Consider the following 17,921-nt stretch of genomic DNA (forward strand, 5'->3'; position numbering starts at 1 on the left):
TATCATATGTGAAATCATGTCACTTGGGTCTAATAGCTTCACAATCGTGTTAAAAATGTTGCTTCCTGACTTTTACTTCCATGGTTCTATTAAATCTGGCAGATATCCATTCTACACATACTTTAAAATAATGTTCACGATTGAAAAGAAAAATACTATACCAGCATTACCTCAGTTATCAGCTTGTCTGTCTAGACACGTACCTAGAAGCTTATCTCCCTTCCGTCTGTATTCAACTTTTATACTACACTAGACACCGTTAGTAATGTGTTGTATTAGTACACAGTTCACACAAGGGCAGGTTCTACAGAAGTCTATATTTCAATACCGACATACAAAATCACAAAAATGCAAAAAATACAAAAATCTCTCTTAGCAGCCACATCCGGTATCCTCACTGAAAAGACGTGTAAGAGGGTTAATTATTTATGTGTAAATGCAATCTGTTATTATACTTTTATACAAAATTGAACCAACTGTGCTGCGGTTTACACACAGACGCTCGCACATACACACACAAATTAAAACCAGAAGTTTTGTTAATTCATGGCTTAATTTTAACATCAGACAAAGTCAGACAAAGAACAGCAAAGGAAGTCTAAGTTATCGCTGTGCCACTTCCTGGGTGTGTGTGTGTGTGTGTGTGTGTGTGTGTATGGGTATGGGTGAGTTTGTTTCCTTAGACATTCAACTTTGACAGGTTTCTCTTCCTCTATTTCACATACATTTCCATTACATACACGAAAGAGCACACGGAGGCTCTCCCTTTCCGGAAAGATCATCAGTGCCACTCTGAGTTTCTCCAAATGATGCCCTTTGACTGGCTACAGACCCACTGCCTCTTGGCAACCTCTACGACAAGGTAAGGTGCCTCTATATGCAGGGGCAATTCAAAGTAAAAGACATAGGATCACAACCATACCTACTCATCCAGAGAGCTTTCAGCAGTCCAGGAGTCAATGAGTGACACTGACACTTCAGCTTCAGAGTCAGCACGTAGACGCAATCGCCTTCTGGAAAAACACCAAAGCTAGAACCGCAAAAGATTGATTTTGGCCTTTAAGTGATGTCACAGACCTTCTGCCTTACCATAACGCCCACTCGGGCATACGTTGCATGACTTCCTGTAAACAGTGACGCTTGATGTTCTGCATGCTAAAGAGTCCTCTGAATGAGCTCGCGCCACATCCCTGGCCCTACGTCTTGGTTGGAATTAATGTGCCCATTAACGTGTGTAAGTGTGTGTGTGTTGAGTGTTGCCAAGTAGTGAAAGAGAGTGCTTTTTTAGGGTCTGTCTTTTGGGATACTGAACATGGCACACGAACGCAGAATCACCAGCTTCCAAAGACAGTCATCAGGTGAGTGGTTTCCGTTTAAAGTCTGTGTGCATCCATTTATGTGACTATTCTGGCATGTTTTTGTATGTGTTTGCACCAGTTTTCTACATCCTCTCTCTCTTTTTTCATCTCTCCTTCCTTTTCTAAGTCTTGCCTGAAAATATGAGTGACACACACCCTGTAGGTGATCGAGAGTTTATATATATGTATGAAAACTTATACATATATATTAGAGTATAAAGACAAAGTTCATCATGCTTCGATTCGCTGGCTGTTCTTCCTTTGTTTCGTACGTCGAGTGGCTCTAACTTCCTTCTCTGAATCATGCGTGTGGCTGCACTTTCCACTACAGACCTGAGTGCTGGGGCTTTGTTGTTTATGTGTGAGCCCATTGCATGTGTGAGCCGCGGCTCCTCTGTGGGTGAAAGAGTCCTGGTGTTGTTTTTAGAGCGTCGGATCCTGAGTACAGCCTCATGCATGCATGTGTGACTATGTATGTGTGAGTTTCCTGCGGTCACAGACGCATGAACGTCTAGCACATATATGATCCGTTTGTGCAGTCGACACACTAGGGGCCTTCTTGTACATTCAAAACGGTTTTGATAAATTCTGAATGCCACAGGAGGAAAGATGCTGCGGTAACGACACGTCCTGTAATGCTCTGTGGGAGCCGCCATGTTAGACAGGGTCCTGAAGCACTGAGCAGACTCCCTTGCAGGGGGGAGTTGGCCTGAAGAGAGAAGCAGGACCACCGTACGCCAGTCGCGTCCCCAATTATTGCTTTGTGCATTCTTTCGTCTGTGTCCTATCAGGAGACAGCGCCATCTCTTCGGGCTCAGATGACTCCTGCGAGTACTACCAGACGGACATCTACGAACTTCTGCCCAGCACCCTCACTAAACGGAGGTGGCAGCAGACGGAACGTGCTCATGGGGATGGTTCCTGTGGCGATGACCTTTCACCTCTATCCAGGGACTGGGACCTACGTCAACCACTTAAAACGCTGCCACTGTGTATGCAGGAAAAGAGGAACCTCAGGTGTGTGATAGAGCAGGGGTTCTCAACTGGTCTCAGCCCGGGACCCACATTTTCTCATTGTCATTAAGTCGCGACCCAGTTTTATACAGTACAAATGTTATAACCTCTGGTTATAACAAATTAAAAAGGTAAACAATTGGTGGTTACCATGGCAACAAGATGGTTCTCATGCTGGGCTCCAGACAAAAAAAAATACTCAAGGAGCCAGTTGGTCCCAAAAGAAAAAATGAGACACCAATAACTTTTTCTAGGCTCCATAATACAAACTAATAAACATTGCAACACTCACATCAGATCAGCTGTTATTTAGGATCTCTGTCGTCCAACATGCCTGATGTCTTTCTCTTCCTTGTAACTGTGGTTAAGTTGGCTTCATGTTCTCATTTTAAATGTACTACTATTACCGTCTACAAATGACCTTAACATGGACGAAAGTGGCGGTCGTAAAGGCCCCAGAGCACTGCGCACTCTGTTTTTCTTCAAAGATTTAAATAATTTTTAAATGATTCTTCATAAGATAAAAACAAGTTGTATAAATATTAAGTGCACATTTTGTCAAATGTTTCAATAGCTTTTAAAATGTCCATCATAAGAGCATAAAACAAGTTATAGTACATTAAGTGCATCCTAATCAACAACCTTGTTTTGTGGAATTATGGTGGCCCATTTAAAAGCTATTGAAATATTTGACAAAAACTTACCACCACACATTGGTGCAAGGTATAAATACCCATATTTTAGTTGTAGGTTGTTACTAAAGATTAACTTAATGTAATCCAACTACTCTGGTGGTCTTAGATGGACCGTTTAAAAGTTATTGAAATTATTGCAAAAAACGGAGTGCGCAGTGCTCTGGGGCCTTTACGACCTCCACTTGCGTCCCTGTTAAGGTCATTTGTAGACGGTGCCTTAGATGTTGCAGCGGTGACAGCAGTATATTTAAAATAACATGTTTTAAAATACATATATTCCTGACGTAAACAAAGTTGTAGATGTTTGTCTTGGGTGCCAGAAATAGAAATGTGCATATTTTGGCACTTTTAACGTAAAGGTATTGAAGAAATAATTCCGAATATGCGAACGTGAAACGAACTTTACCAAGTTTCCTACTATGAGTGACTTTTGATCCCATTAAAATTTACTTAAAACTATGTACAGTTATAAAGGAGTGTGTCCTCTTATGGTCCGACAGAAATGTAGACTGTGTGAAAAAATCCAATAATTTTGGCTTCGCTATTTTCAACAAGCTAACGCTTAGTGCTAAAGTTTCAGCTCGGCTCCGCTGCTTTGCGAGTCATGCTGGTGATTCCCGCTTTTGTTAATGGGCAGAGCGAACATGAGAGTGGGAACTACAGCATATCGGTTAACTTTTAAAATACAACCTCAAAAGAAAATTGTGGATATTTTTCCAATGACAAAAAATCTTCACCCATAGAAAATAATGCTCTTGTATCACCTGTCGCCACTGGCGAGTGAAATAATTTTATTACTCGCAAATTAATATTTATGGTCGCGATTGCGACCATTTTAGTCGCAGTCTGGAGCTGTGGCATGTGCCTCTGTCTTTTTTCAAGATAAAAGACGAGTACAAAATCAGAAGAGTACTTTTTTTTAACAAGCTGTCCGCGACCCACCCAGAACGTGTCCGCGACCCACTTTTGGGTCGCGACCCACCAGTTGAGAATCACTGTGATAGAGAACACTAAACCCCCAGACAGAAGTTTGATATTGGATATTTGGATACATAGTTTGCATCAGCTGATTTATTAGTTTAATTTTAAAGGAAGGGTTAGTTGTCTCATAACATAAAATTATATGTGTGGAAAAATTTACTGCCAAGATAGAAAAAACTGTGAATAATCAAATCTGTTTGGAAAAGAGTTGACAGATTTTTTTTTTTTGTGCATGAGTCATTCCGTTACATGTTACTTTCTACCAATCAGGGACAGACGGCATCTCGAAAGACTCAGCATTGGCTTCTGGGCATCTTGGAGGCAGAGTCAACAAATCGCAAGGAGGCGACTGAAGGAACAGGTGGGCAGGTTCATCTCAGGACTGCTACCATGGAAACACACACTGCATAAAATCGAAGGTGAGAATGTGCCTTAGTGTTTATGTTCTTCACTTGCTTGAATATGAGTCTGAACCCGTTTCATGCTCTACTCTCTTCTGCAGGTAGATTTGGTGTGGGGGTCAAGGGTTACTTCATATTCCTTAGGTACCTCCTATGTCTAAACCTCCTGACCTGTGCCATAATCACTGGCTTTGTGTTAATTCCTTCACTGCTTGGCAGTAACAAATCTTGTAAGTATACATTAACCATAATGCCTGTTTTAGTGGGATACCTTCCTGGAGTCTTCATTGACAATTTTAGCCAACACCGAATATAAGTGTTAAAGTGTGATTCTTGTATTGTAGGGCAGAACATATCCACGACCACTTTTTCCTATGTAGACATTTTTCTGGGCTCTGTGAGTTGCTTCACACACTCCTTTTTTCAGACATTAATGTACTGATTCATCCTGCAGTGTCATCTTTCAGTTTGTGTTCTACTCGTGATGTCTGGCAGGGTTTTCTGGAGAGCTCTCCCCTTTTCCACGGCTTCTACAAACACCATGGTGAAAACTCAAAATGTCTGGACACAGCTCTCCTCTTCCTTATCGGCATGGCTACAATACTCTTCCTCAGTCTTGTCATGATAGTCCGCAGGTCAGACTATTTCTGAACTCTTAGTCATTGCTTCACTGAGGTTATTTGGAGGATCACTCTTTTTAGAATTTAATGAACATTTCCTGAAATGTTATTTTTTTCTCGTCACAGTAGTAGAGCTCCTGTTCTCTTCTGAGTTCTCCTGTGCAGGATTCCTTATTTAGAGATGGACTTTAGACAAATTAAGAATATTGAGCTTGCACTTTAGCGCTGAACCCTCAGCTGGCACTATGGCAGAGTGAACTGTGGGGCCAAACTCCCTGATATCCAGGCGTGACTGCATGTGCCCACTTTCACAGGATGGTGGTGGGCTATAAACACATGTGGCTGATGGGTAAGCACTTCAGTCTGCGTGTGAGCTACAAGGTGTTCTGCAGCTGGGACTTCTGCGTCCAAGACCCTCAGGCAGCTTCTCTGAAGCACAGCTTCATCAGGAACGAGCTGAAGGTAAACTCTCCGCAGCTGGACGGAGACACGCGTGGGCCTGCACGAGGGTTCGCCACACGTTATTAAAACACGGCTGCGCAGACGCTAATACACATCTCAATTCAATTTACCTGTTCCAGTTCTGAAGAATTTGAGAACTTCTGAAGTATTTGAGAACATTAGTTCTTAGGATTTTCCATAGTCATATAGTTTATATTTTCTGACCTTTACCTCACACACTCCTTACATACACTCCTTAAAACAGGCACACTTAAAAATACACACAGACAGACAGACACACACACATACACACACACATACACATATCTTCTCTTTGCACTGTGGTACCAGATGGACCTGGAGGAACAGAATTTTCATCAGAAGGTCTCCCAGCGCTCCCTGAAACAGTGGGTGTGCCTGTGTTTCCTGCGCGGTGTTCTCAACTTTGTGGTGCTGGTGCTTCTGGCTGGCTCCTTCTTTCTCATCTATTACGCCACCACAATCTCTCGGGAAAAGGTGAATGAATGTATGAAACACAAAATAATGAAACATGAAACTGTGAACTTACTGTGCTTTCAAACAACAACCCCCACTTTTTTCACAATTTTAACCTCAATTTAAACCTGCTTTAAACACATATTCAGTGTATATTTGAAAATATTAAGTGCATGAAACATGAAAAACGTAGCACCAAATGTTGATCCCTTCCCTTTTTCCTCCTCTCTTGTCTTCTCTTTTCTTCTCATCTTCACATCTCCTCTCCTCCCTCTCTCCAGGAAATTCAGGATTCAAACTTCAGGATTGTGAATCTCCTGATTAAGTATCTTCCACCATTTACCATTACAGTAATCAACTTCCTGTTACCTCAGGCTTTCAGCAAGATTTCAATGTTTGAGGACTACTTCCTTGCCACCCAGCTCAATCTCACCTTAGTTCGGTAGGGCATCACAACCTCTCACCTCTCACCTCCCACCTCTAACTTTTTGAAAATGTTCCCATCAAAATCATACCAGCATAATTTTTGTTACAAATCCTTGCTTGATTTTTAAATACGTTATTAGCACCATCCTGGTCCAAAATACAACATCGTCTAGAGTTATAGTGCATTGGTTTTGAATGCTTTGTAATAATTATAACTGAACTGCACCCAAACCGATTCCTGACAGGAGCATCTTCCTGAAGCTAGGAGCATTGGGCATTTACATTGTCTTTACTAGTAAGGTGAGTGACACCTTGCATAGTTCCTCCCAGGGCCGGAGTGGGCCACTTTTTCAGCCTGGGAAATTCATGTCCAAATCCGGCCCAAAATTATTCTTCCCTCCCAATTGGCCCAAACTAGAGATTGACATGAGCAGGCCCATCGGGAATCCTCCCGAATCTCCCGATTAGCCACTCCGGCTCTGGTTCCTCCTCACCAGTAACACGTGCTTGTCCTGCTATGTTGATGCCAGGTGATATTACTCTGTGCCATTACTGTTTCAGGGTGATGGTCTGTGTGCAGAAACAGAATTTGGGAAAGAAATGTACAGACTCACTATATTCCAGCTCATTGCATGTTTCTGCAATACGTTCTTGATTGTTTACCCCAAAAGGTAAGACCACATGTGTCCTGTATTTCATCATTAAAGACGCTAGATGAAATATTCTCATAGTTTTCCTTTAAACAAATTCCATCTTCCAGCAATGCACCTTTATGTGGATTTATTTATTTATTTTAAAGATTTCATACTGCAGCAAAACAGTAAAAAAAAAAAAACATCAGGTATTTGAATTTGAAGACTGCATGTGTATTTTGTCCTCTCTGACTCTCCATAGGTTGTTAGCAGAGAAGTATCCCTCCTCTAAATTTGCAAAGATGGCAGGTGTACAAGAGTTTGAGATCCCATTAAACGTGCTGGATTTGGTCTACAGTCAGACGGTCACTTGGGTGGGAGTTTTCTACTGCCCCCTGCTGCCAGCCATTAGCATAATCAAGCTTCTGGCTATTTTCTACATGAAAAAGGTGTGGAGGCCACGTAGTGTTTGCTAAAACCTTTTTTTTTAGTGTAGAAACATGATAAAGTATTTTCTCTCTCTCTCTCTCTCTCACTCCACAGCTAATTGTCATGCGATGTTGTGTTCCGGCTCAGAGAATGTTCCGAACCTCCAGTTCTGCTGTACTGTTTCAATTTGTGCTCTTACTGGGCCTCATGATGTCCTTTGCGACAATTGGCTTCTACAGCAATAGGTACAGGCCCCATTGCCAATAAGTCATTATTTTTATTAAGAATCTCACTGAACTTAAATCCTATGGTTCATAGGACAAACTACTTGAATAAGTGACTCATTTTTAATTGTCCTTCTATGCCTGTGCTTCAGAACGTCTAATGGGCATCAGTGTGGCCCGTTTCAGGACAATAGAACCATGGTCAGTGTGATGGATGTGTGTGTGAAAACACTCCCAGGACCTGCTCAGTCAGCCATAAGTTACATCACTTCTGAAGCATTCATATTCACACTTATATTGGCTGAGATGTAAGTTGTGTATGTGTGTGTGTGTGTGTGTGTGTGTGTGTGTGTGTGTGTGTCCCCTTATGAGTGTTTTTGTGTGTGTATGAATTCATCATATGTATGTTGCTCATATGATGATCAATGTTTTACAGAATCGTACTGACATTTTTCGTATCTCGTGGCCGAGCCAATCGTAAGGCCATCGAGAGACTGAAGGACATGCTGGTTATGGTATGTGCGGGTTCCTGATCAGTGGAGATTCATGTTGCAGAAGAGTCATATTAAAAATTTTTAAGCACTTGCCTTAACATTTGTTTAATGTTTTGTGTAAATCAAACATTAACAGACGACGGAATAAGACAGTTCCTGGGAGAGTTCCTGGGTTTTGGGTTTGGACGAATAACTGTTTCTTCTGCGACTTTTCTGCTACTGTGTTACAGTGTAGCTCAGATAAACGTTATTTGGTGAAGGAACATTCCACGATGCTCAGGCGTCAACACAGGAACCCCAGAGCCGCAGAAAATTAGGGATCCTAAGGGAAGGGCCCGGGCGGCTCGACATCGAAGAAATCACCCCCACTTCTACTTAACTCCATCTATCATCCAAGGATCCAAAAATATTTGTAACAATTGTTTAGAATGTTTAGAACGACAAGAAAAAGCAACATTTTAAAAAGGCTTCTGAATGATATAGGTCTTCTGCATTTCAGAAATGTCTAGACGACTCATGGGATTGAGTATGCTTGTCTCTGTCACTGTGGGGTTGACCTCAAGCCAGTCTCTGTACCAAAATCTACACAAACACGTTACGTCAGAACTTTGCTGAAAATGCAGTGTGATGCAACAATCCTTCTGGCATGAGGATCAGCAACTTTACTACTGTACTACTATACAACTTTTGAGAACTGTCCAAGAAAAAACAGTTCTTAAAAGGTCAGAGGTCATGCTGAATATTCATAGAGGATTTTCCATTGTAGCTTTCAGCACATGGACAACTAGGCATGATAAATTTTAATAAAATAACTTGTGCAAGCAACTTCCCTCCTTTTCAAAACATGGTGAGATGTTGTTGTTTATTCTCCTATGTGAAGAGAAGGAATGAAAGTACAGGTACTGAGGTTTGCCAGCAGCAACCTAAAATTGATCTGGGATCAGCTCTGTGACTGAATTTAAAGTGAGAACCACAAATGAAACAACATGTCTTCTGGTTCCAGCCTGTAAGGAGAGCTTTTAATTATTATGAACTGGATTTTGTTGAGAAAACGGTAAACAAATTCTAATATTATTAGTAATGCAAATAAGCTGGTCGGTGACTTCAAACTTCCATTCTTTGTTAGCTAAATTAGCATACAAGGTAAAGCTATTCTTTTACAAATCCGTTTTTCTAAGCAGTACAGTTTATTGTATTGATGTGAAATGGCAGGTGCCTTTTTCATGTTTTTTCTAATAAATTTCATGAATAGAAAAATGGGTTTGATTTGCGTGATCTCTTACTGCTTAAAACATGTCCACGCTTTTTATCTACTATATACATGTGGAAAGGAGGGGCCACCCTGTGACACGCACGCACGCAGGCACACACACACACACACACACACACACACACACTCACACATTAAAAACACTGGAGCGACAGATATGTGAGAAAGCCCCCAGAATGCGAGAACGTGTGCTACTACTCCTGATGTCAGTCTTGCGTGAGTTTCACATTATTCTCTTCAGATCTATCATATCAAAAATTTTATTAAATAAATGCCTGGTGATCAAAGTGTTTTTTTTTTTGCATTTCAGTTCTGCCTGCAACTGTGACTACAACTGGTATAAACACGATCACGTTTGCAGTTTTATAGTAACACTTTGAGTCACAGACGAAGAAGGACATTTATGTGTGTGTGTGTGTGTGTGTGTGTGTGTGTGTATGTGTGTGTGTGTTTGATGTATGCAGGTGGATCGACTCTGAGACTAGAACTTACTGGGCCTATCATGGCCTACCTCAAACAGACAGTTATATTCCGATGCAAGATGTTGGGGTCGCAGTCCCCTGGGACGTGTGACCTCATTAAAGACAGCGAAGAGGTTCTGGACACAAAACCATGCGAAAGCCATCCAGCTACTTTCCATCTGAGGGTCACCGAGAGGTCAGAGGGAGAGTATTTTTGCAGAATCAGAGGAAGAGATCAAACAGAAACAAGCAATCCCGTGATTTTACAAGTAGTGAGTGAGTATGACACTAAACATAACAAATAAAACAGAGCACCAGGATGATCTCTATGACACTATTTCTCTTTTCCAGTCCCTGTCCAAGGCTCCTATTTAATATCTGAACCAAATCCGCCAATCATCTATGAGGGGGCGGGGTTTACCCTGAGATGCCGTGTCAGGAAGGGGACTTACCTCACCTACATGTGGTACCACAACAAACAGCGTGTGTCCCCGTCCTCTCCTGACTACCGTCTCTCTGGAAACACGCTGACGGTGGACCAGGCCGGCGACGCGCATGCTGGGACTTACTCATGCGTGGCCCAGAATGACATAAAGGATAACAGGAGACACTCCAGCAGCGCAGATGTCACCGTTGTTGTGAAAAGTAAACACTCGCCATCCGTCTCGGCGGTTCGAGGGGAGGTGCGTTCTAAAAACAGCCATGACCTTTTCGTTTCTTCACAGAATACCTATCAGCACCCAAGCTGTCGTTCAGGGTCTACCATGACGGCTCTGGCTACCGCGCCAACGTCAGTTGCCGGTCGGCGCGTGGCACGCCTCCAGTCACGTTCCAGCTGCTTCTGGACGGGAAACACGAGGAGGAGAAACAGCTGGATGAGCTGGAAGCCTTTTTCACGCTGCCGGTCACTGCCGGTCTGGATATGGGAGTCTTGCAATGCAGCGTAAAAACACACCTGCAGCAGATCCTCAGTGACCCAGTGGACCTGGAAGTGGGTGAGTGACAGTATGTACATGCACTTACAACTTTGCCTCACGATATATGGGATGATAGAATTGAGATGTCCACTTCCTTCCCAGCTCCAGTAGGGGGCACTGCTTATATTCACGTGCAGTACCTCCGGAGGACAGAATCTGCTGTGCCGGCTGCCCTGCTTCAGTGCATCATCACCAGGGGAACTTTCCCCGTCTTCTCCTGGTTCTTCAATTACACCCCTGTACCACCAGAGGGCGATTCTCACGCTTTCACCTCTCATGGCCGTGTACTAATTCTCACAAACGTCAATACTGGAAACTCTGGATACTACAGCTGCAGAGCAAGAGACAGTTTTAACTCCAACTCCTCCTGGTTGGAGAGCAAGGAGGTCATGGTTAGAGAGACAGGTAAGCTGTCCCCACTTAAGGGCTGACCCGAATCAGAGACGTCAATGGGACGGTTATGAATGTGTCCCTAACCTGAACCTGTTGCACATTCTCACACAGGTTTTGGGTTGACACATGTAGAAGTCGTTGCCTTGGCGTTCTGCTGTTTCCTGTTGTTCATCATTGTGGGAGGAGCATGCTTTCTAATCAACTCCAACAAGTGTGGGTGCAACCAGGACACCAGCTCCAATGATCGTACGTCTCAGTGATGGCCACGTCTCAGTGATGGCCACTGACCAGTGCCATATCTTTTGGGATTATGACATGCTATATCCACTATTTCAACCCCCCCATGTCTTTCTTTCAGAGGACTTGAACCAGTGTGAGCAGACCAAGTGAGAACATTTGTTCAACTTTATTAGTTTTATCTTCATGATTACCTCCATTATCCATTATGGGACTAACACTCATTTAAGATGCATAAGTAAAAATAAGTTCTTTTTTTATGTTAAAAGCCCATTGCTGAGTGTGTCTCACTGTGCATGGTTGGCATAATGTTTTTTAGTACTGTGAAAGAGGCCATGACTGAGCCACAGGTTGAAGAAATGGAGACGGTCCTTACGGGAGAATGAGATTAGAACGAGACACAAATGACAAACAGGTCTGATTTCCTTGTGTTTTTAATGAATGCATCACTTAGAAATGTCTTGAGCGTGAAGCTGAATTGTAAGGTATATCTGTCTTTCTTGATGCACGACTGACACCATGTCTTTGATATCCTTTCCTTTCCTTCTGTCTAGCGTCTGAGTTGTCTGAGGGAGCAACACCTGTACAATGGCTTGTATGGATTTATAGTTTTGAACAAGCACGTGGATTGACAAATAGCTTACAGGACTTCTGACAGATCTCTAGCATCAGTTCCATCTTGGGTTACTTTTAACTCTATTTTTCTTTTTTTTTTCTTTCTGTTTTTATACCAATGCAGTATATTGCTGTCATTAAATGTCATTGTCAATATTTTTGTATGCTAATAAATTCCCAAATAAAAAATGGAAAAATGACATTTTTTTCAAATCTGTTTTAATTTGCTGTCACCAAGACGTTTCCTCAGTGATTTTAGAACACATCACTTCCAGCACATATTCCAGTGCATATTACTAGTGTGAAGGAGACGATCCCATCCCCACCAAGGAGAGGGTGTTGTCATGGACAGTGGCGGAGCCAAAGGGAGAGCCGGGGGGGCAATGCCCCCCCCCCCCCCCAACAGAGACTGTGCCACCCCTAGTGCCACCCCACTTGCGAACCACTAGCGATCGGTTGATCGCGATATAATACATAATTTGTTATTTGTGTCCATTTTACACTCGCAAACTCCCGTCGACAGCTTACACTCGCCACCCCCCCCCCCCCGGTCGACATAATTTGTATATGGACCCCTCCGATAAAGCCTTGGTCACCCCTTGGCCACCCCTTGAAAAAAAGTCTAGCTCCGCCATTGGTCATGAAGGTGGACAGAGGGTGGTGTCATGAAGGTGGACAGAGGGTGGTGTCATGAAGGTGGACAGAGGGCAGTGTCATGGAGGTGGACAGAGGGCAGTGTCATGGAGGTGGACAGAGGGTATTGTCATGGAGGTGGACAGAAAGGTAAACGTGTTAGAACTGCCATGCCAGAGAGCTGGCTCTTTGTTCAGGTGGTCCAAGCACTTTTATATATTTCAGAAATATCTCAAAGTATTCAAAAGCTCCTCAAAGCCGATTTCTCACTGAACTAGAAAATTCAAATTCCTAGTATCAAACAAACTATGGCCCTGAATGAATACTTGTAAGTGTTCATTTAAAGTAAGAAGAACACTGCTGAGGCTTCCACTGCCCCGGAGGCTTTTCTGTGTCCTGTGCGTGTAACGGTTTGTCGCTGGAGTGCCCAGGAAGAGAGTAAGAGTTCCTATCAGACCTCTGCACATGGCAGTGTGGAGGGAGACTGAACCGGGGTGTGTCATATCCAGTCCTACACAACACGAGGCGTGGTTCTCTCCGGGTGCACATGCATCTTCGAGCTCGTGTGTTTGTGTGTCACCAAGTCTAACTGTGCCGTCATTTGGAATTTAGCCTCTCTTCTACTAAGATGCATCCTATTTGCTTTTCTTGACAGTCTGATGTCTCACACTGATCCATTAGAGATCATCGTTATCTGTGTTAGATAGGTCCTACGACCAAAATGGCTTTCCTCCTGCTGGTGGTTCTAGGTAATAAAAGATTAATTATTGTAATCCTTGTAATCATATATATATATATATATATATATATATATATATATATATATATATATATATATATATATATATATATTACAAGTATATATATACTGCCTGTCTTTCATATAACTGATAACTGTACATATTTTGTTCACTAGGTGTTTGTCAGATGGGAGTGAGCGTGGGTGAGTCTCTCTGTTCTATCTGTTTTCCATTGTGATGAGCTTTTGCTTTTGTGACAATTCCCTTGTGTAACAGTGGATCACTTCTAATTGCAGGTGCCCAGAAATTAGCCAAACCTGTGATTATGGGCCCTGCAGCTGGCTTACTGAACAACATTACAGAATTTTACTGCTGGGTGGGCGAAAACCCACAAAATTGGTCTCTGTTGTACCAACTCTATAGACAGGACAACTTCAATAAGACCTTAGGAGACAGTACTGCTACTGAAAATGCCACATTTCCTGCTTTTCTCAACTTCAAGTATAATGGAAGGCTTGTATGCAAAGCCAGTGTTCACAACAACTCGGAAATCGAACCCTCATACAGCAATTGGCTAGACTTCAGAGTCATCGGTGAGTGGAATGATGATAAGAGAATGCAGTTATGAGTTATGAGTTCCATCCCCTAAAAAATGTATATCAAGTTATAACAGGAGAGACTTATGTTTACCTCAGCAAGACGATTGATGATGTAATTGGTACAGGGCATGCACAATTAAAAATACCTCTCCAATAATGAGACATTACATTTGTTACTGCTTATAAGAAGATTATTTGTCAGTGAGATTCCAAGTAGATTACCTGTTATAATGACATGGTATAAATGAAAAAGAGACAAGCTGTTTTCAAATAAAAACGATTAGATATCACTACCAAGAATCTCACGTTGACCTCCTTTAGGAACAGTACAATTCAAAACAAGCTAACTACTAGGACCCATATATATTCAAAACATATTTTTGTATGTATCCATTTCAAAGTAATGACATTTTGTGAATATTTTTATAATGAAATGTATATTTGTTTATAAAATGTTTCCATATCAATTTTGCAGTAGACCAAGTTAATATTAACAACCGCACTCTGTAATATTTCTCTTCTACAAGATACTCTGACTATCAAAGTCTCTGAAACACAGTAACGCAGGTCTACAGAAACTATGTTCTCAGATTCTCCAGGGAAAATCAAGTTGGTCAGGATTAACCTGTGTTCACACAGCTGAATGCACAGGAGTGCATTAAACAGCATGAAATATTGTGTTTCAGATCCAGTAGTTGGTGCATTCCTTGTATCAACCCCAGCCCCTGGAGATCTCTGGGAAGGTGAAAGTCTGACTCTGCAATGCCACATAACAAAAGGGAATTATGTGTCATACTCCTGGTTACTCAATGACATTGAGTTGATGCCCAGCACGACCCAGAGTCATCTGAATATTTCAAGCCTTTCCACCCATGACAGTGGGAGATATGTCTGCATTGCTTCAAACCAAATCAGTGACACCTTCGTCTTCAGTAACAGAAGTAACGTAATTGACGTGCAGGTTAAAGGTAGTGTGTCAGTCCTTTTTTTATGCATATGTACAACATACTCAGAAAAAAAGTCAAATATTGCACTTAATCAAACAATAATTGAACTTCATGATGCTCTCTCTCTCTCTCTCGCTCTCTCTTTCTCATTTTCTGCCCTTTGCAACTCAGAGTATGTGTCAAAACCTGGAATTTTATTTGACGTTTTTATCGACGCAAACACAAATCTAACTATCAATGTGACGTGCAGCCTCGCAAAGGGAACCCCGCCTATAAACTTCACCCTTCTCATCGGTGGTCAAATCAATGACACAAAACTCGGAGGAAACCTGATTGCTTCGTTCCTGATACCTGTTCTTCCAGACCAAGACAGGGGCTTGGCACAGTGCCAAGCCAGTAATGGGGGAAGAGTGATGAAGAGTAAGAAATTGAACCTCACAGTGGGTATGTGGACAAATGTCACTCATCTCCTTGTCCAGCTGAACCTAAATTCACTGATGTTCGAATCCTTGAAAAGGACAAACCATTACACCTTGTAAAATGATTATATTCTCATATACCTTATGAAATTATTATATTCTCATATAGTATTTTTCTTAACTGATGTAGCAATAATTCTCAATGTTTATCATGTCAACCAAACAGAGTCAGTAGGGGGCGCTGTGACCATGAGGCTACAGAAAGCGGAGGAGTCTTTCATGGTTGTGGCCGTGTCGCTATACTGCAGCGTGGAGAGAGGAACGTTTCCACACTTTTCCTGGTTCCGCAACAACAGCAGGCTCAAAGACAAAGGGCCAGATCACTCTGTGTTTGGGGAACACAGTTCCGGCCTCAGTCTTTGGTCTTTGGGACCGTGGAGTGCAGGCTACTACCACTGTGAGGCAGGCAACAAGTTTAACAATGCTACAAGACTGCACAGTCAAAAGACTCTGATTACTAAGCAAGGTAATAACATCCAGAATAGAGGACTCAACATTTCTGCCAAACCTGTCACAGCTCTGTTTACCCTCGTAACATGGAAAATGCCTCCTGAACGAATCATAACAGATGAACTGTCAAGATATAAAAAGTCAATATTTGGGCACAGTCTGCTGGAATAGGAAAAAAAAATCCCAACTTTTTTGTAATTTGTCATGGCAGTAAATCTGTAAATAAACAAAATAAGTCATGTATCATTACTGGGTTTAGTGATGCCTTTAGAGATTTCGTTGGTTGGATAGTTAAGTGACTTATCATGTTTAGTTGACCTGGACCACAAGGCACAGTGGTTTTGAACAATAAACCACTGCACCTGCTGGATCTCAAGCTCAGTTCACAAATGTGCGCTTGATTTAATGCTTGTTTAGTGAATTCCAGTGTTTTCCTGCTTTAGGTCTAAACAGAGTACCGACTGTGGTGGTGGCCATCGTTTTCACCTGTTTCTCACTGTTGATCATTACCGTGACAGCATGTTGTCTTTACGGGGTATTACGTGAGTAGGGTATTCTTCATCAGTTTTGAGTCTTTTTTTATTAATCAGTTTTTATTTATTTATTTTTTTTGTAATGTGCTGCGAATGCTTAATACATTATAACATGTTCTAACTTTGTTGTTTCTTCCTTCAGGAAGGAGACGTGCTGGCATATACAAGTTAGTGGGGTTTCTGTGACACTGACATTTGGATTAAAACTGTGGAAACTTGTGCAGCTTGACTTCAACAATTTGATGAGCCATATTCTCCCCATGCCACTCACCCAGATAACCATGTCACTTTAATGGTTTCATGTTTTTAATCTATAGCAAGTCAATCTCAGCTTGTAGCGATAAAATGTATATCATGTTATTTTGTTTATACTGTACAATGCCACTCTTTTATACCAACGTGAGAGATGAGAATTCATTAGAATTAAAGAAAGAATACCTGTTTTTTCTCTACCCTGTGTTGTTTTTAGACTCAAACAATACTTGTCAGAGAGGAGTAACATAGTGGATGAAGACGAAGAGGACAAACACGAATATGAAAACGAATATGAAAATGAAGAGGGCATATATGATGAAGAGGACGATGTAGGGGTGAGGACGCATTTCGTCACAGCTTCTGTCATTTAACTGAGAAGCCATTTGCTTAGCTTTTGTCAATGTATAGGTTGTTGGGGAATATAGAGAAGATACAGACACTGAACAGCCTTCTCTCTCTGGAGACTCTGATGAGGTACTGTGATTCACACAAAGACCCCTCTGTGTCCTTGTAGAATAGCATTTGGTTGGCATTCTCAAAATATTCAAAATATTCCAACCCCACCTTAGATTTCAACTGCATCAGTACTGTTCAAACCAATGAAGTCACATTCCACTGCTGTCTGAGAATTCAACTCTATAATAAATTCTAAATGTATTATTGAGATAATACGCAAAAAGCATAAGAAATTGTTTATTTTACAGGGTGAAGACGAGGATGAAGCCAACAAAGATCTCAATGCCATGTAATGCTTGAGAAAGTTATTACACCCACAAAATAAGCCATTACTACTTCAAACTCTACTACCAAAGTACCTGGAAGACATGGTTTGGTCATTTTTAAAAACACTGCCAGTCTCCAACTGAAGTCATTCAACTATTCATCTGTTCTATTATGCCAATGCTATATGGTATAGGACTCGAGGTGTCGCTTAGAAAGGTTTTAGACAAACACTAGTTTATTGTAGGCAATTAAAGAAAATATAAATAAACAAATGGCCATCTATGTCAAGATTAGGGAAACTGCTTAGTAGAATCGACCATTTAGTTTGTTGTACAAAATATTTCCCATTGTTGTACTTTCAATGCGTTTGCTCTGAATAAAATTATTTCCGTCCTGTGT

The 17,921-nt window shown here is 41.7% G+C and overlaps 4 protein-coding genes across 9 annotated transcripts in view; 3 read left to right on the top strand and 1 right to left on the bottom strand.

The window, feature by feature from the left end:
- The window catches only part of tmc6b (transmembrane channel-like 6b), a 15,037-nt gene extending 13,974 nt beyond the window's left edge, over positions 1-1,063 (bottom strand). Inside the window, exon 1 of one of the 2 annotated variants that reach the window (XM_077023553.1) lies at positions 923-1,063. The gene's annotated coding sequence lies outside the window, so the exon portion shown is untranslated. Of the gene's footprint in view, positions 1-170; positions 304-922 lie in introns of those variants that run through there. The other variant, XM_077023555.1, reaches the window with a different exon arrangement.
- Positions 664-9,463, top strand: tmc8 (transmembrane channel-like 8). Of its 4 annotated transcripts, none has more exons than XM_077023561.1 (17): positions 664-862; positions 1,240-1,358; positions 2,150-2,375; positions 4,319-4,467; positions 4,551-4,679; positions 4,794-4,846; positions 4,945-5,084; positions 5,384-5,531; positions 5,862-6,026; positions 6,287-6,447; positions 6,677-6,731; positions 6,993-7,102; positions 7,326-7,512; positions 7,607-7,737; positions 7,869-8,024; positions 8,153-8,231; positions 8,441-9,462. In XM_077023561.1, the coding sequence occupies exons 2-17, from the start codon at positions 1,313-1,315 to the stop codon at positions 8,525-8,527; spliced, it is 2,022 nt and encodes a 673-aa protein (XP_076879676.1). In that variant the 5' UTR covers positions 664-862; positions 1,240-1,312; the 3' UTR covers positions 8,528-9,462. The 4 variants fall into 4 exon arrangements, with proteins under 4 accessions (XP_076879676.1, XP_076879675.1, XP_076879674.1 ...); XM_077023560.1 differs by having other exon boundaries at positions 1,289-1,358; XM_077023559.1 differs by lacking the exon at positions 664-862 and having other exon boundaries at positions 964-1,358; positions 8,441-9,461.
- Positions 9,464-9,587: 124 nt separating this feature from the next.
- LOC143528064 (Fc receptor-like protein 5) lies at positions 9,588-12,363 on the top strand. 2 transcript variants are annotated; one of them, XM_077023563.1, is made up of 10 exons: positions 9,588-9,696; positions 9,791-9,817; positions 9,945-10,217; positions 10,293-10,586; positions 10,667-10,936; positions 11,021-11,323; positions 11,423-11,557; positions 11,670-11,697; positions 11,868-11,963; positions 12,103-12,363. In XM_077023563.1, the coding sequence occupies exons 1-9, from the start codon at positions 9,657-9,659 to the stop codon at positions 11,932-11,934; spliced, it is 1,437 nt and encodes a 478-aa protein (XP_076879678.1). In that variant the 5' UTR covers positions 9,588-9,656; the 3' UTR covers positions 11,935-11,963; positions 12,103-12,363. The 2 variants fall into 2 exon arrangements, with proteins under 2 accessions (XP_076879678.1, XP_076879679.1); XM_077023564.1 differs by having other exon boundaries at positions 9,945-10,213.
- Positions 12,364-13,350: 987 nt separating this feature from the next.
- LOC143528066 (Fc receptor-like protein 3) lies at positions 13,351-17,920 on the top strand. Its single transcript, XM_077023567.1, has 11 exons — positions 13,351-13,545; positions 13,713-13,739; positions 13,833-14,129; positions 14,822-15,103; positions 15,254-15,526; positions 15,728-16,027; positions 16,455-16,553; positions 16,687-16,711; positions 17,014-17,134; positions 17,208-17,273; positions 17,504-17,920. The coding sequence occupies exons 1-11, from the start codon at positions 13,518-13,520 to the stop codon at positions 17,546-17,548; spliced, it is 1,563 nt and encodes a 520-aa protein (XP_076879682.1). The 5' UTR covers positions 13,351-13,517; the 3' UTR covers positions 17,549-17,920.
- Position 17,921: the final 1 nt, after the last annotated feature.

This window comes from Brachyhypopomus gauderio, chromosome 12 (assembly GCF_052324685.1).
Source record: "Brachyhypopomus gauderio isolate BG-103 chromosome 12, BGAUD_0.2, whole genome shotgun sequence".
Lineage (NCBI taxonomy): Eukaryota > Metazoa > Chordata > Actinopteri > Gymnotiformes > Hypopomidae > Brachyhypopomus > Brachyhypopomus gauderio.

Excerpts from the sequence above, each read along its gene's own strand:
- tmc8 (XM_077023561.1), top strand. The coding sequence starts at position 1,313 with ATGGCACACGAACGCAGAATCACCAGCTTCCAAAGACAGTCATCAG. Across the intron at positions 8,025-8,152 it reads ACACTTATATTGGCTGAGAT|AATCGTACTGACATTTTTCG; the intron begins GTAAGTTGTGTA and ends AATGTTTTACAG. Across the intron at positions 8,232-8,440 it reads TGAAGGACATGCTGGTTATG|TGTAGCTCAGATAAACGTTA; the intron begins GTATGTGCGGGT and ends ACTGTGTTACAG.
- LOC143528064 (XM_077023563.1), top strand. The coding sequence starts at position 9,657 with ATGCGAGAACGTGTGCTACTACTCCTGATGTCAGTCTTGC. Across the intron at positions 10,937-11,020 it reads CCCAGTGGACCTGGAAGTGG|CTCCAGTAGGGGGCACTGCT; the intron begins GTGAGTGACAGT and ends CTTCCTTCCCAG. Across the intron at positions 11,324-11,422 it reads GGTCATGGTTAGAGAGACAG|GTTTTGGGTTGACACATGTA; the intron begins GTAAGCTGTCCC and ends ATTCTCACACAG.
- LOC143528066 (XM_077023567.1), top strand. The coding sequence starts at position 13,518 with ATGGCTTTCCTCCTGCTGGTGGTTCTAG. Across the intron at positions 13,546-13,712 it reads CCTCCTGCTGGTGGTTCTAG|GTGTTTGTCAGATGGGAGTG; the intron begins GTAATAAAAGAT and ends TTTGTTCACTAG. Across the intron at positions 15,104-15,253 it reads AATTGACGTGCAGGTTAAAG|AGTATGTGTCAAAACCTGGA; the intron begins GTAGTGTGTCAG and ends TTTGCAACTCAG.